The sequence below is a fragment of the Haliotis rufescens genome, unplaced genomic scaffold (genome assembly GCF_023055435.1).
Source record: "Haliotis rufescens isolate VD_foot unplaced genomic scaffold, xgHalRufe1.0.p SCAF_7, whole genome shotgun sequence".
Taxonomy (NCBI): domain Eukaryota; kingdom Metazoa; phylum Mollusca; class Gastropoda; order Lepetellida; family Haliotidae; genus Haliotis; species Haliotis rufescens.
In genome coordinates this window covers 48,233,432-48,260,118 of record NW_025964361.1, presented here as the reverse complement: position 1 = coordinate 48,260,118, position 26,687 = coordinate 48,233,432, and the positions used below count along the sequence as shown (strand labels likewise).

The 26,687-nt window shown below is 38.6% G+C and overlaps 1 protein-coding gene across 1 annotated transcript; it reads left to right on the top strand.

Moving 5' to 3' along the window:
- On the top strand, window positions 1-26,687 carry LOC124123273 (pancreas/duodenum homeobox protein 1-like). Its single transcript, XM_046486590.2, has 2 exons — window positions 1-1,349; window positions 25,457-26,687. The coding sequence occupies exons 1-2, from the start codon at window positions 896-898 to the stop codon at window positions 25,870-25,872; spliced, it is 870 nt and encodes a 289-aa protein (XP_046342546.1). The 5' UTR covers window positions 1-895; the 3' UTR covers window positions 25,873-26,687.

The following is a 26,687-nucleotide window of genomic DNA, read 5'->3' as shown; positions in this document are numbered from 1 at the left end:
TCGACTGTAATGGTTGACGAGGCAACACATATCGGGGGGAAAGTCGAGAGGGACTGTTGGGACTCAACGGTTTAGGTGCGTTTTAGACATTGATATTCAGTCATGATATAGTGGCATCCTTCCTGTGTGAACTGCAGGATTCCGCCTGGTACATAACTAGGGAGGTCCGTGTGAATCACTTGGATCATTGCACACACTGTTGCAAGCATAACAACCTGTGATGTATGTCGGCAGGGTGGTCATTGCAGTCATTTGAGATAATTTTGTCTTGGGCCAAAATAATGCTTGTGAAGAAAACGCCACGTCATTAAAGCAAGTGGACGCAGGGCGTTATCTGAGTGGGACTGAATGAGAAAGAACGTCACGCTCAAGTTCCAGGCCACATCACAGTCTCCAAGTACACGGTGTCACAGTCACGTCGCAGAAATAGTGACGGGACTGGAAGCAGAACACAGACATTTTGTTACTATGACGAGCCAGGGGTGAAAGTTTTGAGGATATCTCAGTCTGTATTGTGGTACAGGCGGTGATGTGTGCTGGGGTCATCCACTAACACGAAGAACAAGGCCTCTGCATTCCAGAGAAACAGAAAGTGCCGAGACGCTATCAGCTGCACCTGAGCTTGTAACCACACATGTAGCCAATATCGGAATGTCTGTCCTGACGACGAAACAATGTCATCCCGTGTTGTTTATCAGCCCTTACTTCCTCCCATGTAATCAGTCGGGGTGATCCAGTCGTCGACCAACGCTCACCCTCAGCCCCCACCCCGGTATACCACGCTGCCTGACCGTCGGACTGCCCGCCCGGACCACCATGTGACCGCCAGACGGTGAGAATTGATTCCTGGAAGCAAACGTCTTCAACTTGTGGTCACACTTGAACACTCATTACGATGGAAGGGCATAGTACGTTCTACACCCAATCCCTCTACTCCCGGGACAGCTACAACACAGTTCCAACGGCCGTAGGGACATACCCAAACACTGGCCATGCCCCTCCTGCTTGTATATACGCCCGGAACTCCCCCCAGGGAGGATATGGGGGTCAGGCTATGGCTGTGGTAGAGCAGTCCCACCTTCAGAATGACTCCCCCACGGGTCTTCCACACCAACTTCAATCTCAAGGGATCCAGGCTCCGATGAATAACCCCGTCCCTGCCCACATGCCGAACAGCAGCATACCTAGCTCCCCCGTCTCCCAACCCACCCAGCCACCCCCTGCCCACTCCCAAGCACAGGGCCCCACCCCCCAATCCGCACCCTCCGGCGGGGGACAAAACAGCTTACAGTTTCCGTGGATGAAGACTACCAAATCTCACGCTCACCAATGGAAGGCTCAATGGGCAGGTAGGACAACTCTTCTCTCACAATGGACATTTATTTACACTAATATATCATGTCGTACTCATTGAGCATAGCTAGGCTTCTATAAACACGGGATTATACACTTGATTAATGTAAGAAGTGTATGATCAGCAAGTATGTTGACCCACAGCGATGTATATGGAATAACATGATAGTGGAATTACACGAGGACTTGACGAATGTTTTACTGCCAATCTATTTGCCTTTCTAAGACGTATTTGTAACAAGATGTATATGTGTCGGATGTAGATTTAGTTAATGAAGAAACGCATTATTTCAGTTGCTAGTTTGACATATATCTATAACTAATAGAAAAATTATAAATGCCTATTGTTTTAAGAACGTGGAGTTACCATGTCGGTGCCATACATCCGATTCTGACCTACCTTGGCTTAAATATGAATTCACGGTATATGGTCCATGTTTCTATACATTCCATGCCTGTTTTAAGTTCCATAAGTCCATTTTACCAATCCCAGCAGTGTGACGTGGGATAGGTTTATGCAAACAACTCATCTGTTACTGGCACATGTCACTGACGTCTGATCCTGGTGCTGACACACACAAATACCGTTATTCTGCAATTCCTTCAGAATAACACGTCGATGCAGTTAACACGGAGTGATGAACGACAAAACTTTACCCCAAGGCCGTTTTAACTTGAGTAAAAACATATATCCTACTTAAGAAGACAAAACTGTTCTCCATAACATGGTTGTGGTCACGAAAGCTTCTACTGACGACTGAACGGGCAACTTTCCATTTTATATAGCCCCGTGATAAATGTGAATATTTGTAATTACCGTTATTCGCAGTGTAAACCCGCGCAGAAACAATTTATCTTTGGTCTCTCACTCATCTTGATTAAAAAATGATTAGCGGGAGCGTTGTGCGAACTAAGTGAGGGGAGTCGCCATGCAATGTTCACTCTGGCGAAGGGGGGCTTGGGAGAGAGCGGCTAGCGTTGTCAGGGGAGCGGACACGGGGGTGGGGGGAAATCAGTGACAAGGACATCATATCTAATATGAACATTTGTTGATGTTATGGTTTATTGCGAAATGTGATGAGCCGCTGGTTCCTAACAAGACCATGGAATTATGAGGTAAAAGTGGTGCTATTTTCCAATTGAATGTTCTCCATCAGCTCGTGTGAATTGAAGGTGTCATCCCTTTATTCGCTGTTTTCGCGCCAATTATTTCGTTTACCGTAAAATATAAATGTTGGTATGGTTATGAATATCATTGTGCCACACTGAGTCTTACGCAGTCAATTATAGAGACTTGACGCCTTCGGTACTAATAGCCAACATTTTGTTTTATGATCCAGAAAATATATATATTTTTTTAGAGGAAATGTATGATTTTATTAACAGCAATTATACTGAATAAGCTTATCAAAACTTTACTTAATAATGAAATTTCATTTCGACTTCTAGCAGCATAAGTCACAGATTATTCAGTTTGTATGTCTATTTTCTAGGATGTTTTTTTTTCACGCGATTTATTTTACGAAACTTAAATACAGAATATATATATATAGCTAAACATAAAACGTCAAGCACCGGGTAATAATCAGTCTTGATTATCTGCCGAAACAGATTCCATTGGTCCCAAAAGGCAAAATAGCGGTGAAAAATATATTAATGAATAACTGGAAATGAGTGATAACGCCAGATGTTCGCACTAGAAGAAAGCATGTCAGTCGACGGCAAGTGAATGGGGAAATGTTTTAAAATCATGTCCTTACGTCCTTATACAGTGTTTCAGAACGCAACGTAAATATAGAAATCAATTGTAGTGTTTTCTGGTAGTTTTACACTTTCCTCATGTGACTTTATCAATATAGTTTAAGATACCAGATAAGAGGGTTAAATTCATATTTAAATTGATACCAAAGAATACGATTTGCCTATTTCATATTAAAAGTTTCCTTTTATTTTCACTGAAGGATAAGTTAAAATAACTGATGAGAAATGCACTCCAGAAGGATTACACAAACTCTACATGATTTGATGCTACATGCGAAAAATAATAATAATCACAACTCATAGTAATAATTTAAAAACAAGCGGCACGTAAACAGCAGTGAATGATAATGACGGCCTGTTGACGGTCTAAAGGTGGTGGTGTTTGTGGAAATGAATGTCAATTACTATATCTAAATAGTCTTATTAACTTCATTAATGCACACATACCCAGGTAGTCCCACTCTAGCAGTTTTTAAAAATGATATTGTCAATGCACCGTTTATGAAATTCTGAAAATTTAATTTACGTAAATGCAAAAATCAGCTTAAGATATGAGTACTATTTTCAGGGTTAATACTCGTCATCTGTAGCAGCAACAGCAGCGATGATGGTATTTGTTGATGGAAATGCGAACACGGATTAAAAATGAATATATTTAATTACCCTGAAGTACAAATTGTTGTAATTTGCTCTTAAGGAGGTGTGGATTTTACCAAGAATTCCCCTCTTGGACATTCTAAGTAAAAGTAGGTTTCGCGCAACCTATGCTTGTAAAAGGCGACTAAATGGATCTAGCGATCTATGCGTGATTTGTTTGATTGCGTATCATCGTGGTACGTTACTCATGGTTTCAACCATTCGTTCTTGTCCAGGCACCACGATATACAGGCCGAAGCCATAAGAATATTGTAGTGCTGCGTTAAACAGCAAACAAAACAACTTCATCAATAATGAGAACATTTCTGATACCTATTCCTTGATAGATGCATATATCAAATACGTATAATACTGGGTCAATATCCAGATAAGTGTTGTATGATACTTGACATTATTCACCCATTATGGTAAACTTTACGACAGAGAAACACCTCCAGAGTATTGTAAATAATGTTCACCTGTACAGGTGAGTGATTGATTAATACCCGGGGTGATCAATACACTACTTGCTGTACTATCTGTGGGTGTATACATCAATACCCACTCTACTCAGTGTCACCTAGTGTCCACAGACTGTCGCGGGTGACGGCTAAAGGATAAACAAACAGTGAACATTGTAGCAGATTTATATGTTGAGTATTTACAGTTGCATAATCCACTTTACGCATAAATAACGCCAATGCGATAGTGAAAATTGAAATAATCGGTTTCTCTCACCTGAAACTAAATAAGACTTTAGTCTATTTCTTGTTAAGTGTCGCGAGGAAACTGTTTAATTTCTGATCTGCCTTCACATGCATGCCTATACACTCATGTTCTTTTGTTCAGTCGGAAGATAAGATATAAAACATGTTACTTACCTGGGTTGTGTGTTTGATTGGCAATAGTTGAAAAGTCAAACACTACATACTGATACATTAATGTACGTATTGCTAGATATATGGGGCGTCTATCGGTGGCAGATGTCATACAAATATACTAATGTACGTAATGCTAGATATATGGGGCGTCTATCGGTGGCAGATGTCATACAGATATTCTAATGTACGTATTGCTGGGTATATGGGGCGTCTATCGGTGGGAGATGTCATACAAATATACTAATGTACGTAATGCTAGATATATGGGGCGTCTATCGGTGGCAGATGTAATACAAATATACTAATACACGTATTGCTAGATATATGGGGCGTCTATCGGTGACAGATGGCATACAAATATACTAATGTACGTATTGCTGGGTATATGGGGCGTCTATCGGTGGTAGATGTCATACAGATATACTAATACACGTACTGCTAGGTATATGGGGCGTCTCTCGGTGGCAGATGTCATACAGATATACTAATGTACGTATTGCTAGAAATATGGGGCGTCTATTGATACTGTGGGATAGTCATTCAAACTTTGTCTATGTTAGTAAATAAGTCACACGTTGTATTTTGTTCGTTTGCTAATCAATACTTATTTGTATTGTCATGACCATTTAACGCTGTTAAATGTGGTTTGATAATACCAGGGGTCTCATTGTCCTCTGGTCATGACTTTACAAACAGGTATATATAATAATGATAATAATGATAACCACAATGGTAGTGTTTATGTGGTGTGACTGTTTCTGTCACAGTTAATGCGCCAGTTTATGGTCTTCGTGTTACTGTACAATTGAATGTTTTATCAAGTAGTTGCTACATCAAAGAATATTCCATAGTAAGGGAGGATCACCGCCATATTTGATGCACTATGGCGATGTGATTAGGTGATTAGGCTCACAACTAAATCAAACACGGGATTGTCTGGTCCAGACAGGCCGTCGTCATGTATTTAAGATATTGCTGAGTGAGGTGTTGTAAAACCTGCATCTTCTCACATTTCATCTCTGATATTAACTTCTTCTGTTTAAATATATGATATATCTGACATAAACTTCTCACATCTTCACATGATGGACGGCTGTGGGTAGTCAAGTGGTTGCACTGTTCGCTCATCACGATGAAAGTCCGGGTTTGATTCCGTCATGGTTGCAATATGTGACGTCCTGTTCTGGTGTCCCCCGTCGTGGCATAGCTGGAATGTTGCCAACAGCTCACTCACTAACTCGTATATCAAATATCAGACATTAATTCCTTACATCATGTTACATCTCTAATATGAACTTATCATATGTTCTCATATGACACTTCTGATATAAACTTATATCACATGTTCTCATATGGCATTTCTGATATAAACTTATATCACATGTTCTCATATGACACTTCTGATATAAACTTATATCACATGTTCTCATATGACACTTCTGATATAAACTTATATCACATGTTCTCATATGGCATTTCTGATATGAACTTATATCACATGTTCTCATATGGAATCTCTAATATGAACTTATATCACATGTTCTCATAAGGCATCTCTCATATGAACTTATATCACATGTTTTCATATGGCATCTCTTATATGAACCTATATCACGTGTTCTCATATGGCATTTCTGATATGAGCTTATATCACATGTTTTCATATGGCATCTCTTATATGAACCTATATCACGTGTTCTCATATGGCATTTCTGATATGAGCTTATATCACATGTTCTCATATGGCATCTCTGATATGAACTTATATCACATGTTCTCATATGGAATCTCTATTATGAACTTATATCACATGTTCTCATATGGCATCTCTAATATGAGCTTATATCACATGTTCTCATATGGCATCTCTACTAGAACCTATATCACGTGTTCTCATATGGAATCTCTATTATGAACTTATATCACATGTTCTCATATGGAATCTCTAATATGAACCTATATCACATGTTCTCATAAGGCATCTCTCATATGAAATTATATCACATGTTTTCATATGGCATCTCTTATATGAACCTATATTACGTGTTCTCATATGGCATTTCTTATATGAGCTTATATCACATGTTCTCATATGGCATCTCTACTAGAACTTATATCACATGTTCTCATATGGCATCTCTGATATGAACTTATGTCACATGTTCTCATATGGCATCTCTACTAGAACCTATATCACGTGTTCTCATTTGGAATCTCTATTATGAACTTATATCACATGTTTTCATATGGCATCTCTAATATGAGCTTATATCACATGTTCTTATATGGCATCTCTACTAGAACTTATATCACATGTTCTCATATGGCATTTCTGATATGAACTTATATCGCATGTTCTCATATGGCATCTCTAATATGAACCTATATCACATATTCTCATATGGCATCTCTGATATGAACTTATATCACACGTTCTCATGTTGGAGATGTTCAGTTCCCGACAATACAATAGTGCTAATGATAATAATATTAAGTCCATTTATCAAGCTCGAAGTTGCATCACCACGTGGTTGCCAATAGTCCTACATTATACAGGAAAGATAATATTAAAACTCAAGAAATATACATACAAACAATACACATCTGTGGTGTAAGATGTTTGAAAAGGAGTGTCTTTAGTTCAGGTTTGAAAACAATCAGAGAAAGTGACGTCTTGAGATCCAGTGGCAGTTTGTTCCAAAGTACTGCTGCAGAGTAAGAAAAGGATTTGTATCCAAGCAATAAGAAGATACCCTGAGCATAAAACTTACTTTAATTAAAATACATTTTCAAAACGGAGCCGATGATTAAATATTATCGTGTAAGAGACGCATGGCCACCATTGTCACAGTGGTTTCCACTTTCTATACTTGGAATATTATTTTTAAGAATAATATTAAAGAAGTTGTTATCCATAAAATTGTGTCTATCTTGTCATCCGCCAACTTCTAAGAAATGCCTATCAAATAAAATATTATTTTTGCTTATATTTTCATTTGAAGCTCGTGGCTATGATTATACCTTGATTCCCAATGTTTCGCGAGTGTGGATTCATACATATTTCGCTTCCATTTGTTTCGGACTTACTTATTTCCTTGTGCCGGAGATACCATCCTGAATGCACACAAGACATTGTCATGTATTATTATTGTCCACCTGAATTGTCCACCTGAAAAAATGGAAGCATATGGTAAAATGAAAATAGGGAATTGCACAAAGCCTACGCGCAATTTATATTTATAAATATCATAATTTAGATCGTTTGACTATTTATAAACAATCAAATGTATTTAGACGTTTAGAGTTTAATGAGTGTTTATATCTTGTAATCCTACATAATACACAGTAAATATATAAATTATTCTTCTATCTGAGAGACATCTGCTAGACTGCTGTCTTCCTTCATCTGGGCAACATAATCTGTCTACATAAGCTGACAATTGCCTCTTGCCGCACACGGTATCTACATTCCCTCGGTGTCAACCCGGCAGCCCTATTTACCTTTCACTTGAAAGTCAAGATATATTGTGTTTACTTAGTGTAGCCTCACTATCAAAACGAAGGGGCGGGCAATTGCTACTGGGGTGTAATTGTATCTCATTAGGTCGCTCTTGCAAATCGGAACTTTTCACCAAAGAAGAAATTTCGCCAGCAACGAGTTTCTCGTTAAATCTTTTAAGTTGAACTTTATTCAATATATTATAAAACGTCTACACTAGAGACTAACCAGTGTCGATTAACCGAAACAAATTCCAGTGGACATAAAAGGCAATAAAGCGGTGAAAATAAATGAATAGATCAATGAAAATCAGTACTAACATCGGGTGTTCGCAAAATGATTCTTGCGCTCTGAGCGTAGATTCTTGCGCTCTAAGCGTTGCTTCTTGCACTCTAAGCGTTGATTCTGGCACTCTGAGAGTTGATTCTGGCACAATAAGCGTTGATTCTGGCACAATATGCGTCGATTCTTTAAGCGTTGATTCTTGCACTTTCAGCGTTGATTCTTGCGCCATAAGCGTTTAATTTTGCACTTAAAGCATTATCGGTATATACTACGTCATTAAGACAAAGAACACATTCTGTGATGGGCATTATGCAATAAATTAGAAATGACACTTAATCTTAGAAACCCATGAAGCGTAAGTGTTCAATGCACAATGTCCTAAGATCGTACTTAGACCCAACTGAAAACTTTAATATATTAATAGCATTTGAACATATTCGAAATGTAACCAAATACTTATCCTTGTCCTGTTTATCATATGAACATTAAATGCTTGGTGTCAACTCTCCAATAAGTACTTATCCCATATTCATTGCGGCACTACAATCATTGAATTTTGCACTTATCAGTATATTACAAGGGCAGACTCAAACATTTAACACCGGTCTCAACATTCACTCAGTGTCTCTAGCATCATTCAATCATTCACGCATTTTGACTGTTCTGCTTCCCGTTTTGCTGAGGTTTACTTACACGCATAGCATTTAACGAGTGCTTGGTGTCATTAGTGTTATATTACAATGATCAGTGAGTGGAGGCTGACTTTTTTAATTATTAATACTTTCATAGTCTTTCCAACAAAATGTGTATCAAGTATAAATAAAACTAAGGTGTTGAGTTTAATATAGATTTCAGTGTTTACAGTGACCTTCAATCTGATAACGGATCTACAGTAACTATACATCCTGTTAACAATCTCTAACCTTTCATTAATAAATCAGTCAATCTTAAAACTGTGTCTCTCTTTGCTATACAATATATAATGTTTATGCCACTGCTGCATCCCTATGCATTTCCAAGTAAAAGGTTTTAAATACCAGAATTTGGAACACGAAGAAATGCCTACCGACTTTTTTATAACGATATAAAGTAAGATTTTTGTAAACTTATAAATGGTTTTTATGTGTACAATGTTGGATTGGACTTTCAGACTTTGCAGTCGAAAGAATACCAATGTCTCAGTGCGTAACTAAGATCTAATGTATCTCTTTTTAGCGGTTTCCGGGTTTTGCAGACTAGATTCGGTGTTTATGTGTGTTTGTTTTCAACTAGCTAATCCCTGGATCTAGTGGCGATGACACGTTAAGACACTCGACCCTCGCATGTCATCAATTCTCCTGCACGCACCCCAAGTCATGAATTATTCGTGGGTGTTTTAACTACTGTGTTCTTCTTTTGATATCACATTCTATTCAGCTTTAGTTGGCGTAGCATTTTTTCAAATGAAATGAGCTTCCTAAATAGAGACGAGTAAATTGTCAATTATGAATTGTGTTTATGGAAATAGGGTTTCTCCCTGTTTTATCAAGCGTCAGCTTCCGAAATACATACTGGTTAATTCATGTAACAATAGGTTACGCTCTGTGCATATTGATGTGGGCTCTCGGTCATGATAAGTGTTCCTGTTCTCGGTCCTAATAAATGTTTCTGTGACTATAAAGTCATACACTGGTAACTATAACTTTACTATAATCTCGTGTGATGTCATGAACGCAATACTTTATGGTATTAACATTATCATATAGAATTATATCCACACTATGACATGGCATGATATATGCGATACATAGACTGTGATATACAATGAGGTGAGGTGAGGTGAAATGGGGTTTAACGTCGCGTCCAAGATTATTGCACTTACATAGCGACGTGCATGCACGTGTGTGTGTGTGGCTGCTTGTACTAGTCCGGACTGATGCCGATTTATAGTGCTAGCACACTGAGATACCATGCTGCAGTTTAACATGAATACCTCACTCAGACACAGTATACTGACTGACTGACCAGTCCTTGTTTTAGCCCCTTAATGCCGAGCGCTAGACAGGGTAACAACAAGTACCATCTTTTAACGTCTTTTGATATGACGCGGGCGGAGATCGAACCCTGGACCTTCCGCTCTCCGGGCGGACGCTCTACCACTAGACCACGGAGGCGGTCTGATATACAATAATACAGCACTGTGGTATAATTATACCAGTATTATATACCATGCTGTACATCCTTGCCATCACTGATTTTCAGTGATCCATTCATAAATTTGTCACCGCTATTTTGCCTTTTACGTCCATTGGAATAGGTTTATCGGGTAATAGGGTGTTCTCTGGCGTGGACGCTATATATATTCATTAGGATATGCTGTCATATATATTAATATACTGATATACAATGATAAATATTATACAATAATATTGTATTCTCAGTGTTGTACGATATTTCTCTCTCATCATCTCTTTCTTTAACGTTATCTGTTAAATGATTGCATGTTTAGCGCATTAACAAATAAGCAAACTTTACTGTAGTTTGGTCAATACACGGCCGTGTTTCCCGTCATGTACGCACTATTTCTCAGCGCATAGTGTGTTCAACATTTGCACTACAGTCGGCCTCTATTCTGTCCCGCCAGTTTCCGTCATGGGATGTTAACAATAACCTGTATGTCAAGTCAGACGAGTCGCTGCTGACAAATTGAGCCCTGCCTTGACTAATTTCGCAGATTTAATTAAAGTCAGGCCCGTGTTACAGGCCTTGTAGACAGGTTGTTGAAGAGCGATCAAGGGGCAGATAATTCTCCCAGGCAACGCCATTACAGTGAACAGCGGCCGTGACGATGTATTGACTACAGTGTCACCGCTACATTGATGAGGGCAGGGATAGGGGAGACGCGATCCAGCAGGGGGTGGGGGAAGCTCACGGCTGCTCGGCTCCCCCTGCAATAGTGGGGGTTGCATCGTATACAGGGACTATTAGGTGTGGGTAGAGGATTCGCTTGGGTGAGGGTGGGATGGGGGATGTTTGAATATTCTAAGTGGGTGCGGTTTATAATTAGGGAGGGGATTTCTCATCCAGAACATATAAGCTGTTTTGTGTAGGGTAGGGAATGGTGTTGGTTCAGGGTAGGAGTGTGTTCTCGGGGTGTTCTCGGGGTTGACAAGAAACACATACGTTAATACGTTAATGGGATATTGGGGTGGATCGGGTGATGGGGGGCTGTTGAAGTGCGAATGTAGCATGCAGAAAGCTGGAGGCGTCAGTGTTGGATACAGACATGGTTGAGTTGTGGGCGTTCTAGGTGGAGGGTAGATATCTCAGACAGAGACACGTATCTACAATTATGATGCAATTATGATCAAGTAAAGGCGGGTTGTGGTTGAGGGTGTGCATGACACGGATACGCCTATTGTCCTATGGGGTGAGGTGAGGTGAGGTGAGCCGAGGTGAGGTGAGGTGAGGTGAGGTGAGGTGAGGTGAGGTGAGGTGAGGTGAGGTGAGGTGAAATGAAATGAAATGTGATTTAACATCGCGTTCAATATTATTGTGTCTGCATGACTCTGTGTGTGTGTGTGTGTGTGTGTGTGTGTGTGTGTGTGTGTGTGTGTGTGTGTGTGGCTGCTTGTACTAGTACGTACAAATACCGGTTTATACTGCTAACCATTTTTAACAAAGTATATTAACTCCGAGCCGACCAGTGCTTGTTTTATCCCCATAATGCCGAATGCCGGGAAAAAACAACAAGTACCATCTTTTAACACCATTTGGTATAATACTACCGGGGTTCGAACCACCGACCTCCTGTTTTTCGGGCAGACTCTCTGTCCACTAGGCTATGGAGGCGGTTCACTGTCCTGTGAAGCACAGTGTTAGTTATATAGTCACACGTACTAGATGTACGGAATGGTAGGACAGCCTAGTGGTTAAAGCGTTCACATTGTAAATTGATACACTGAGTATGCCCATTGCAGGTGCCCCCCGCCGTGACATTGGTGTAACATACAAACTCAATTATGTATTAGTTATTTGCCAGATTGTTTAATCATAAAACGTCAACACCAGAGAAACGGGTAACATTGGGCATAAAAGGCAAAATAGCGTTGACAATAATATGAATGGATCACTGAAAACAAGCCTGGTGTTTCTACACGGCTGACAGAAGTTCTGCCGCTCCTTATTACCATGGCGTCTTTGCTGAATTTGCCTTTGTCTCTACATGCCAACTCAAAACTTACATTGGAGTTTAAAACATATATCTCAAGGGTTTAATTTACAAAGGTGAAAGAGATTAATAGGTATTAATAGGTAATAGGTATAGATTAATAGGTATAATGATAGACATTATTCATATTCTATATACAATCACCCTTTTATTAACACCATGGTGTACCAACATATATTCTCAATTTAAAACAACGTGTAGATAATGAACAAAATAACAATGAATGAAGTGTGTGTGGCAATTGAATTTGTCGAAATTAATAGCATTAGTCTTTGGAAACCCATTAAGCGAAAGCGTTCTTTAATTTGTTTATTTCACAAAGTACCTCAGGTCATACTCTGATCCAACTAATGTCATTAACATAAAGTATGTGTACATTTTCGAAATACATGCCAGTCCTGTTTATATGAACATTATTTAATGCTTGAATGAGACTTATTCCATATTAATTTTGAATAGAGTGTTGACTAGAGTATCTAATTACCAGTCCAGTGAAATAGAGGATATACTTAAAGTGAGGTATCCAGTTCTGTTTTCCATTTTCCATTCTACCTGAAATATTATGTATTGTTATCAAACTTATGCCTCCCACTGGAGCTTAATGTATTGGTGGATCACCACAAAGCCCCCCTTGCTCATGCCTCCAGCATCATATACATGCCTATCTAAAATACATCAGTACCTCTTACCATAACGCATACGCAGCTTTGAGACACACTTAAATAGAAGCAAAACCCTTTCCATAATCCTTAAAAATCTCTGTTAAGAGCTGAGACCGTTGTACAATTCCGACTATACCATTAGCATGTGTTGCTGAATCAATATCAAATAGTGATGATGCCAGGTGTACGGTTGAGGATGTACATGAATATAGGGATCTCTCCCACATTTAATAAATGTCTATGGGTACGCTAATCATGATCATTGAGGACGATTGCTTGGACAACAGGGCCGACTGTTCTTAACAAGGGGCTGTGGTCCGGTCAGTTGTTCAGTGAAGGTCTAGGCGTTCCGTTCATACTAATTGGGACTGTGTGTTTGTGTAACTAGGGTGGTCGTTCACAGCTTCGTCCATACACATCATAACAAGTGAATGGAGAGAGTGAATAGAATAACACTAACTAGGACACTAGTAAGTGTATATCATAACATTTGAATGTCATAATACTAGTTAGGACAAGCAAACATATATATATATATATATATCATAACATTTGAATAAGGGAATGAGACATATAGAATAGAATAATACTAGCTAAGACGGGCAATTGTATATCATAAGATCTGGATTAGGAGAATGAATAGAACAATACTAGCTAGGACGAGCAATTGTATGTCATAGGATCTGGATTAGGAGAATGAATAGAACAATACTAGCTAGGACGGGAAATTGTATATCATAAGATCTGGATTAGGACAATGAATAGAACAATACTAGCTAGGACGAGCAATTGTATGTCATAAGATTTGGATTAGGAGAACGAATAGAACAATACTAGCTAGGACGGGCAATTGTATATCATAAGATCTGGATTAGGAGAATGAATAGAACAATACTAGCTAGGACGGGAAATTGTATGTCATAAGATCTGGATTAGGAGAATGAATAGAACAATACTAGCTAGGACGGGCAATTGTATATCATAAGATCTGGATTAGGAGAATGAATAGAACAATACTAGCTAGGACGGGAAATTGTATGTCATAAGATCTGGATTAGGAGAATGAATAGAACAATACTAGTTAGGACGGGAAATTGTATATCATAAGATCTGGATTAGGAGAATGAATAGAACAATACTAGCTAGGACGGGAAATTGTATGTCATAAGATCTGGATTAGGAGAATGAATAGAACAATACTAGCTAGGACGAGCAATTGTATATCATAAGATCTGGATTAGGAGAATGAATAGAATCATTCTTTTCAGGGCGAGCAATTATACACCGTGCAACTTGAATATGGAGAATAAATAGAATACTAGCTAGGACGAGCAATTGCATATAATACCATCTGCATTAGGAGAATGAATAAATAAATACTTGTTAAGACAAGCGAAGTATTGTAAATTATGGCGTTTGAATTTTAAAACCGTTTTGTCGCCTGTTTTAACATCAAAACTATATTCATTCCCTCAATTCAAAAGTTAAAAATATAAGCGACAAAACGTTTTCCGCAATCAAAATCCCTTCTAGATTTTCATAGGTGATATGGTCCTTAATTTTGAATAACTGAACCAGTGTCATGTTATGACTGCCGCGAGACTATACTGCACGGATCATGCTGTGAACAGGCTGGTAATGAATAGATAGAAGGTAGCCTGTTATCTGACACTGTGTGGAGGTATGCTTAGAGGAGAGGATCCCGCGTTTGATGTTGTGTTTGTGTATGACGTGTATATGTGTCCCCCTCGACCCTCCGCCAACACACCTACTTGTATGTCGCGAACACCCCACCATGGTCGTCGCTCGACTTTGATCTGCAGTTACAGCTAACACGAGTTCTCCACTGTTGTCACATTGGAGGGGTGTTCAAATACGCACATTGTTACACAATCGAAGTTGAGTTTTGGTAATGATATGATCAGTTAACATCAACTATACACAGTTATGGCAAACAGGAAACTCATAAAAAACTACGAATCTCTGGCTGGCTAAATGCGCCAAGAGAAAAACACGTATACGTGTATCTCGTCGACTGTGATGTGTTGTCCCATATGAAGTTGTTACAGTTTCACAGCTACATAACAATGATCTTCAACTTTGTTATATTTTTCATCTTTGCCAAGAAAGATATTCTTAATTCACACCCGATGATTTCCTGAAGATACAATAAAATAATATTCAAATTTCCATAATCGAGTCAGTATTATCTTATAAAATTCATTTAAGTACATACACGATGAATGACACTATGATATATGAAATAGATGATGCTTTAGTTTGAATAGGTATGCCGCGAATTATTCTATTTTGTATTTGGTCTAGACTGTCATATTTCATACGAACTCCAAATATAAATATATGATATCTATTTCGTTTTTTCATTTTAAAGTCAACAACCGAGGAACAAAGAAAAAATCATTTTCTTGATAACAAAAACGTTTCACAGTTGACTCACTATCGTAAATTGAAAACATGTAAAGTTTACTTCGTGTTGCAAGTTGTAAATCAGGTTCATATTCTGGGTACAAATATTATAATTACCAAAATACACGACACGTTAATTTCGTCTAATTTCAACTTTCCACTTTATGTTGAACAATATTCCAGCAGTTCCAACATTTGGTATCTACAACTTCTGAGCTACAATCGAGCATATTCTATCTACGAAGTTTTCAAAGAGTGTTATACGACTCTTGCCAAAACGTTGAACTTTCAAAACGTTTTATGGTAGGCATCACTTGTACAATATGTCCCAGGTGAACAATTGACTTTCCTTTGCATGTGCTTGTGATGGTTTCCACCGATGGGACAGGATACAATAACCTTTTCGCAAGCACCTAGTATCATCACTATTTCATTAACAAATGAATATTATATAGTCGGAATCGTACAAAACATGGTCTGTGAAGGACGCATGCTTCTCATATCTCATACATCACATCGCCTGTGAAGGACGCACACTTCTCATATCCCATACATCACATCGCCTGTGAGGGACGCATACTTCTCATATCCCATACATCACATCGCCTGTGAGGGACGCATACTTCTCATATCCCATACATCACATCGCCTGTGAGGGACGCATACTTCTCATATCCCATACATCACATCGCCTGTGAGGGACGCATACTTCTCATATCCCATACATCACATCGCCTGTGAGGGACGCACACTTCTCATATCCCATACATCACATCGCCTGTGAAGGACGCACACTTCTCATATCTCATATATCACATCGCCTGTGAGGGACGCATACTTCTCATATCTCATACATCACATCGCCTGTGAGGTACGCATACTTCTCATATCCCATACATCACATCGCCTGTGAGGTACGCATACTTCTCATATCCCATATATCACATCGCCTGTGAGGGACGCATACTTCTCATATCTCATATACCACATCGCCTGTTAAGGACGCACACTTCTCATATCTCATACATCACATCGCCTGTGAAGGACGCACACTTCTCATATCTCATACATACATCGCCTGTGAAGGACGCATACTTCTCATATCTCATACATCACATCGCCTGTGAGGTACGCATACTTCTCATATCTCATACATCAGATCTTCATTCTGTAGAAGTAAAGTCATAAAGTATTGTGTGAATGGCGAAATTTCAAACGTGTCTCTAAGACAGATTAAAGCTATGAATTTGTTCCCTTATAACGAAAACAACTTTCCACACAATTCATTCGGTTGACTGCATACACCAACAAATAACACGCCCTTTCCTAGCACATTTTGATTTTTTAATGTAAAAAGTGGCGTTTGATACTGATGAGCCATTCAGAACATAATTATCTTTAAGATACATTTTTGAGTATTTTTACGCTATTTTTTATAAAGTCGGGTGTTCCGTGTGGCGGAAAGAGAAAATGAATGACAAAATATTTGTTTATGGATCTAGACGAGTCGGAAACAAGCGACGTGAAGTCTGTAGGTTCCTTGTTTCAAATGACACAGGTGCTTTACAAAAAATAAGAAGAAAAAAAGGTGCTTTACAAATTCAATGTTTTCTTTCGCAGAAGGAAGTCAAAGAACTATACCTATCGTATCCTAAATGACTTTCATGAATGTATTTCGGACAACCACTGTTATCTGACCACTTATATTCCAATATCAATATTCCAGTTGATTTGAGGTCTTTATCATATTTAGATCTATACTGAAGCAACTGATGGTGTTTGTGAGACAGAGCGAGATGATTTAACGTCGCGTTCAAGATTATTGCATTTTGGCTCATTCGGGCATTTTCCCATTTCATGCACATAACATATTGCACATAACAGTAAGGAAGCAAAGATGTCTGGTGAAAGTTTCACGCAATGCCTCAGAAACAATTCATGTTTCCCACCGCTTGCTAACAGAAATGAGGTAGGCAGAGAGCAGGACACGTTTACCCTTGTCGTGAACACCTGGTGTCATCACTGATTTCTTGTGATCCATTATACCCACTCGTTTGCCTTTGACGCTCAATGGAATCTGTTTCGGCAAATAAAAGAGACTGGTTTATCTCTGATGTTTTATATTCACTAGTTTTATATATTCCTTCCCAAGGCAGGGAAACTTGTTTTATTGTTTTGATACAATTATGATAAACCAACTTCTGATTTGAGCATACATCTAAACAAACTGGTCAGGCTTGACAGTAACATGCACAATATTCTGGATGAGAAATGAGGGCATTTTCCTGGCATAATAGTTTGCTGATGCTGGTCTTGTGAGAAATGGTGATATATGGTGCTCATAAATATGTCTGACATACTCTCCCTTTTCGAAAACACCAATTTAGTACGGGTATTGTGCTGCCAAACCAAAAATCACAATCAGGGCGAATCTGAGATATATATAAAACGACCAAACCCACATAGTGATGACACCAGGTGTTCGCTAAAAGTCAAGCGTAAGCTGCCCCACCGGTGGCCAGATAGTAAACCCATACAGTTGTTACAGATGCGAGATTGAATAGCTTTGTACCACTGACTATCTTACATATACTTTACTTAAATATTATGTTTTGTGAAAGAGTAGTGGATAACATGTAAATGCAGTAGATACGAGGTACAGGCAGATATATTAGTTCACTGGATAAAGTTTGTTCTTGTAAGGAGATATCGGACATGCAACACTATACACTATCTCAAAACTTCAGATAATCATTATATTATTTGGATGGTTATTGTTATTACATGCGAGAACCGCAAATGAATTCGATTGTCTGATTCAACTGTTGGCTGATTCACCACTTGCCAAATGCTTCACGCATGTGCTTCAATGTGGAACATGACGGATCCTCTGTGTATGCTGGTCTGTTACTCTTAGGAGATGCAGACACTGTACAACTTCAAGGCGTTCAATGGGTTATTGTTATCTTGTTAACTCATTGGTGAACTTTATATGTGATGACATCATTATGATAGATTAAAACATTGTGTGTAAGTATGGGTTTACGCTGTTGTAAACAATATTAAAGCAATATCACGGCGGGGGACACCAGAAATCGGCTTTACACATTATACCCATGTGGGGAATGGAACCCGGGTCTTCGGCGTGACGAGCGAACGGTTTAACCTCTAGGCTAACCCACCGGTCCCGTGCAACTATAAATAACCTTGATATTAAAGCCTTTGAGCGGTTTGGAGAAGAAGGTGAAAAGGGGATATGTGAAACTTTAAGGACAATTTCTTTTTCATTTTTTAAACGCTGCAGGGGCTCCCTCTTTTTATCTAGTGACTAACGATAGGAGCTAGAAATAGTCTCGAATCGTCCTTAGAAATCATAAAAATATGTTATCCGTAACGATCAATTCTTCTCATCATGATATTTATTAAATTGAACTATCTTAAATTGTATGAAATATAAATATTTCAATATGTTTAGCATTTGTCATAATACGACATTGTGTGCTTGTTACCGAAAATCACTTTTAGATTTTACATTGGATAAATGTGGGTGGTGATAAATTTACAGCATGCAAATGTGTCACTTGTTTGCATGTGTAGCATGGTACATAAGCGATAGGGTTGACATTGTTCAATGAATGGATACTTGTACAAGTTCCCCAGTGCATGCTTCAACTGTCGGTGAGTTACTATACACACTGGCTTGGATGGATAATCATTCTGCAGCGTTAACACTGTACAAACTGTAATTCTTGTTTCGCTCCTTACAAACCTCAACCAAGTTTATATTTCATGATTTAAGCAGTTTACAAAGTAATATCAACTGCAATAACACTCTGAGATCTGAATATACCAGCTTTCCTGGTGTATTTGTAATTGTTTGTAGGATAATCTGACTGAACCTGTCTGAAGTTCGCAGATATTAAACAGGTGCAGACTGAAACCGAGCATTTCATAACTGACAGCAAAGGACGTATTGTAAAGCCTTGCCTTATCCCCGCTAGTGTCTGTCTTAGTGGTATTATAACTGTCGGACTTGAGGCCTGTCCATAACAGCGTCTCCCCGCACGGGGTTGCTGGGAATCAACGACACCGGCATGTGACGGTCGCCAGAATCAAAGGCAGGCCCTGCAAACAAAATCACATCTATCGACGCCCGTGATTCGAGGGCTCCCAAACTGCCCATGTCGTACTGGGTTCTGATTACTGGCCCTGACTCACTCTCCTTCACAGGTGTCACCCTGTCGCCATCACCGCTGGGACTTAAAGTCACTGTGCCAAAAAAATAAAAATGAAATAAATAAAAAATGTTTTTCGCAATCGTATCGCCAATAATCAATAATGGTGGTGTTTGCATAATGCTTGTAGAATATTCAGTAAGATTACCTGTCCAGGTGTAGAATAGCTGATGCGTGCACGTAAACCAGTGGCATTAGCAGAAAATGCCAAAGGTCTACGAGGCTTCCTCTAATAGTAAACAGACTTTTGAGGGATCTTTTTCTTTTAAAAAATAGCGTTACCATGGGTGTAATATTATATTATCAAATTAAATAGATTTAAATGGCTGTCAAATTAAATAGATTTAAATGGCTGGGTTGATGAGTTCAGAGAGTCATATAACTGTGTGATGTTTTTCACGTGAGATTTCCCAGAATCTTATGAGGATAATAATCTGATATCAAGGCGATAAAGTTGAAAAAAATAATATGTTTGTTAACCAGTCCACAAGCGTTTCGTCAAGTTATATGCAGAAACACATGGAGGCTTTTAATGTCATTTCCCATTCACGCAATCTTTCTTTTTTTCTTTGTTATTTAACGCCGCACTCTAATATTCCAGGTATATGGCGGCGGTTTGTAAATAATCGAGTCTGGACCAGACAATCCAATGATGGATATCATGAGCATCGATCCACGCAATTGGGATACGATGACATGCGTCAACCAAGACATCGAGCCTGACCACCATATACCGTTAGTCGCCTCTTACGACAATCTGAAGTCATGCAATCATATATGCCTAACAATGCTCACTCACAGAAAGAGACTTGTGCAAATGAAACATTAGGAGTTTTCAATCCTGTTCCATAGATAATCTCAGTTCGAGTTAAGAGAGAGTGAGTGAGTGAGTGAGTGACTGATAAGGGTTTATGGCAGCTTTGAAAAGTTTTATAGACCGCCTCCATGATCTAGTGGATGGATCGTCTGCCCGGAGATTGGAATGGTCGGTGGTTCAATCCCCGTACCAAAAGAGGTTAAAAGATGGTACTTGTTGTTACTCTGGCTGCGCTCGGCGTTAAAGGGCTTAAACGAGGTCGGATCGTTTTTTGCGTGGGTTGTCAGCATGGTATCTCAGTTGGCTAACAGCATAAAATTGACTAGGACTAGGACAAGCAGCCCAAAACATTATACGTACACTAATCTTGAACGTGACGTTAAACCCCAGTATTCAAGTTATATCACTGCGTGTCAGCTTTATATTGAAGGAATGTCTGTAGTGATGCAGGTCATACGCGTGTACCACTTTTGTGACACACATGAGCACGGATATTGTGCTGGTCGATTACTTATCATAATGAGGGCGGATTTGGGATTCGAACTGACGACTATGGATCCTCAAACAGAAAAGGGACGCAACTCTATACACCGAATGTCGTCGCTTTATACCACCCGTGCCCCTTTCAAGCTATGATTGTGAACCTATTTTGATGACATCTTACGTTTTTTGTATATGCGAGGATAATATTAAATACGACCTGTGACCTGTAAGTATTTTTCAACGTCGTCCATTGCCCGACTTATATAACGTGTTGCAGAGTGAAAAGACGTACTGTTATATTTCTGAGTTAAAAACAACTGCCAACCCAGTGCATTTAAATCGCTATCATTCCTTAAACGTTTAGACGCGAGAGATTGTATTTACTGTGCACGGCGGTGTGTTAAGTATTGCGTGGTTGGATAATGGTATTGTGTATGACAATTAACATCAGGTCATACGACTCAAGATACACCAATAAACCTTGGAATCCGAATGCTTGTATACAATGGCACTATATTACCCTGTCTATTGGATATACAGATATTTCATAATTATCGTAATAAGCTGTTCTCTTTATGTTAAAGAAACAAAGGTATATAACCCATTTTGAATTAAAACATTTGAATTTATCGAAAGCATTATTCAAAATAGATACATTACCGTTACAGAAAGATATTCCTTATTTGTTGTTTTTAATAAATATGCTTTCAGCTATAATAAATTTTGAAAACTTTTAAAAAGATAACAGCAAAATATAATTATACATGTAATTATATAATTATAAACTATTATACAGTCATGAATATAGCAAGGATTTTGCTCAAAGGAGTGTAAAACCCTGGTCATTCCACTCACTAAGAGATATTCATACCACTACAATTTCTAATATTAATTCGGTATCCAAATATTTAACCAAATATTTCTTCCAAGGAGGCAAGCACTAAACCTAACTCGGTCATCTGACAGACTGTAAGATAAGCAACAATAGCTTGGTTTGATTGATCCGCCTTTGATTGGCTGAGCGAATACACTGTAATCACGAGGACTCACTCGGACACGGCCGCCACCATTGCTACTAGGAAACACGTGCTGCGACGGCCGCCAGGGGCGCTCTCAACCTGACAGAGGTCGGGACTGACACTTCATGAAATACCTTGTAGGGAAACCGAACATACAGTGACAATGAGTAACAAGAAGGCATATGGTTGATAAAAGAATATTTTCAACCTAAGATCGAAAACATTTACTGAACATAGTTTAACATAGGTAATGTTGTGTGAAATAGACTAATTTGTATGAACACGATCGCATATTATATTTATTATGGAATATTATTATTTTATTTTTCATTTTTAAACGATACGGTTGTTTTTTTATGTCTGTCAACTTTAGCTACTCACTGATGTTTGATAAAACTATCCTTCACTTGCCCCCCTGTGGTGTGATCAAATTTATCTTTTTAAGTATGATTTTTTTGTTTCAAGTCTAAACAGGATTAGGCTTGAGCAACAATGTTGTAATCGAGAGCCTAAAGAAGGTACAGAAATGACACACGTAGACTGTTACAATTTCCATAACTAAGAAATGTGGGGGATTTTGAAATAATATTTGAAGCTTTTTGGAAGTGGTGGCTTGACTGAGAACTGGAGAATCTATTTCCTGCGTAAGAACGCATATAAACATTTATATGGAGTAATTGTAAACATATGCGAAAAAGGTCAATGGTAATGTTTTGTTTTCCATTTTTTCAGTATGAGCAAGTATTTCACAAACTGTTGTAGCTATGTTATAAAAACGCATGTTGTAAAAACGTGTGACTGATAGAAAGAAAGAAAAGCCTAGTTTAAATGAAATAGGTGTTGAATCTCCCCAATTTTGAATTTCCTATGATCCAGAGAGCCAAAATTAGCCTTCGATATATATAATTTTTCTTATGAGATTTCTTATGATTATCGAAACGGATTTCTTTGTTCATTTACATGAGACTTATTTTGAAATATGTGTCAGTACTCCACTCTGAGGCTTTGACACTAAAACTCAAAACTACCCAACCACATTCTGCTAGATAGAAAAAAATGCATATTTACTTATCAACTAAAAAAATCCAACAAAACATCTTTGCTCGTCTTTCTAAATAGTTTGAAATATTTTCGTAGATTTGAAAACATATAGAAGAATATACTTGTTTTCATTTCAAGAGACACTTTGACAACTGTGGATATTTATCTAAATAGTTCTCATAACCTACCTTAAGTATTCACGTTTTCCCTTCTATTCTGCGAACAACCAACGATCTCGCCACCAAAGGGTGCTAAGAAATACGTTCCTGCAGATTCCGTTTGGTGTCCCATGGAAGAAGGGAAAACGAGAGGCCGTCAAATTGTAATCATATTCATGATAGTTCTTTATCTGAAACGTTCGAATTTAAATATATGCAAATAATTGATTAAATTCCATGCCAAAGAAATGCAAAGTGATAAGAGATAAATCTTTGAAAAGGTGTTTTATATCCCGAATGTCATTGTGCTTGAGAAGAATATGTTTTGAGTTCTAGTCAACAAATAATACTCTGTTATCTAGCTAAAGTGGGTCTACTTGACAGATATCTAGCTGATATACTGGTATATTATAAAGATAAATTCTTATCCCAAATAATAAATAAATGCAGTACATGGGACTCAGAAATTCATAAATTCAGGCATAATTCCCTTACAACTATGAACAATTCAACACTACCTTTGTCAACGTTTTTTAGCAAAAACACATACATGCTAGTCACTCACGGTGAAATTATTTATTTCCTGAAATCAGGCAAAAAATATCATTTAGTTCAATAGATTATGTTGCTGAAATTTGGCAATTCGGCTTTGTAATTCAACGGGAGTTGCTTCATTTAGTAAACCTTTAGAATTAAATGCATACATAATTTTAGAAAAATGATATTTATAAGATCCCACGTGTTAAGCGTATACGTGATCAGCTAAATTGTTTTGAAAAAGTCACCACCTCTTGTTATCATGTTAACGTTTAGTCTCCTGCGTTCTAATATGTGTGGTTATTTTAATTATTGTTATTAGTTTATATCCTGTACATTATGGAAGCACGACATCACCATAACTGCATATTCTCCCTATAATATTGTACATGACAGATACTGTCAATCACACGAAACATATTTTTGCAAATGTCAACATGTATTTTCGCGGACACTTTCACGGGACACTCAACTGTAAACTATGTTGTTATCAACTGCAGAGGTAATGAGATTTAAGGGTTCAGGAGGATACCCGCTCAACCATAGCGATAATGAGATAGTTATACTGTTATATAATTATACACATTATTGGTAATAAATTGGCTTGAACCGAAATTGTAGGTATATTATGAAATGAAAATAGCTAGTTGTTGCATTCTAACTTGAAAACTATTCTGAATTAAGAGAAAAATATTTCGGGAAATATTTGATCATGGATATACATTCGTAATGACATCGAAACGGTTTAGGTCGGTTTAATACGACATGTTAAATGTCTTGTACATATACACCCTTTCCCTGTATAACATCAACATGAAATTTACCCTGTAACCATGAGTATGATTGTAAATACAAAACCTCAACACAATTATCACGGACACGATTATCCACTGAAACAGATTCCATTGGGCTTAAAAGTCAAAATAGTGTTGAAAATTATATCATAATGAATGAATCACTGAAAATCAGCGATGACACCATTTTCGAGAAATGTGTAAGCTTATCCTTCCATAACGGTAGCCTCTCCGCCTCTCACAAAAAATGGAAATGTGTGTTGCCCAACGCCACACAGTAATACTCCTACTATGGGACGGCCGTCTGTAAACAAACCAGATGATGGACCAGAAAATCCTATGACAGGATACGGTATTTACCGATATTGTTGAACTTAAAACTCAGGAGAGAACCGTGTAAGTGATTAATTTGTGTCCAATCCTGCTGACTTTATCAATAAACGTATGCTTTAATCTATAAAGCTGGTAATAGATTTCGCCTCCGAATGATGATGATGATGATGATGATGATGATGATGGTGATGATGATAATGTTATCGATGAAAATGATGATGATGATGATGATGATGATGATGATGATGTTATCGATGTCTGTTCTGTAACAATTGACCATTTTTTTGTTTGTCTTCATTGATGGCAATTGTGTTTATTTTTGCAGGGGCCCAGTACCCAATTGAAGACGAGAACAAGCGAACGCGTACCGCCTACACTCGAGGCCAGTTGTTAGAGCTGGAGAAAGAATTCCATTTCAATAAATACATTTCCCGACCACGCCGGATAGAGCTAGCCGCCATGTTGAACCTTACAGAGAGACATATAAAAATATGGTTCCAGAATAGAAGGATGAAATGGAAGAAGGATGAAGCAAAGCGACGCCCGGCGCCCCGCTCCACGGGGAAACCCTCCAGTCCCATGTCCCCCACCCTCGACAGCGGGGAGGGTAGCCCGGGGGACATGACGGACTCCCCCGAGGGTCACCTGCCCGATGAGTTCTCCCCTGAAACCAAAGTAATACAAAAAGAACATATGAATGGTGATGGCGAAACGAGCAAGGATTACCATTCAGCCACTTGATGATCAGTGTAGTTGTGATCTAGAGATTGACTTAAGACTACGTCACCAGTCAGACTAGTGAATCGAAAAGTGCTGTGTTCAGAGGGTTGGAGATAAACCTACCGTTTGGAGAAGAAAACGTTAACAGATTGTGTGTTGGATATCGTTCGTGATATCTTCTTGAGACGAACTATATTATCCACGGAAACTACCTGCCCAAACTGACTTCGTTTACGAAGGAGTGGCATTGATATCCACGAGAAGGAATATTAGATAAAACTATTATTAATATCGAATTTCAATTTGTGTTTTGGTTTGCCAGGTTCTGGGGCGGGACATTCGACTGTAGATGTCTTCTCCCACCCTGCGTGGTACAGCCCGTCGTGTGTCTGTTGTTGTCACACACTCTGGTGTGGGTGCAGTTACGGTGGCAGCCTCTAGTCAAACTGCCCAACTGTGGAACATGAAAGGTGAAAGCTATGCAAATCTCAGATGGTCAGGAGACGAGCATTTGAACACGCTCACCACTAGCAGGAAGGCCATCGTAAAGCTGAGAATTGCTCTTTCGATTCAATGGACGATATAAACACTGATAGTTTGACATATAAATGTGTGTACCGTGGTGCAGCAAACTGATTCATTGTGGGTTTCTATACAGCAACGTAGACTGAAACCAAGTCAGCTGAGATACTTTGTATGGTGGACATTTACACATGGCGGTTCTCACCACCAGGACATGCATCTGGCGGGCAAGGCTGAGTTTAGGCATAGACGTATGATTTCTACCTTGTTGTGTTTCATAATAAACAATTATTGAGTAAACTAGATACAATACC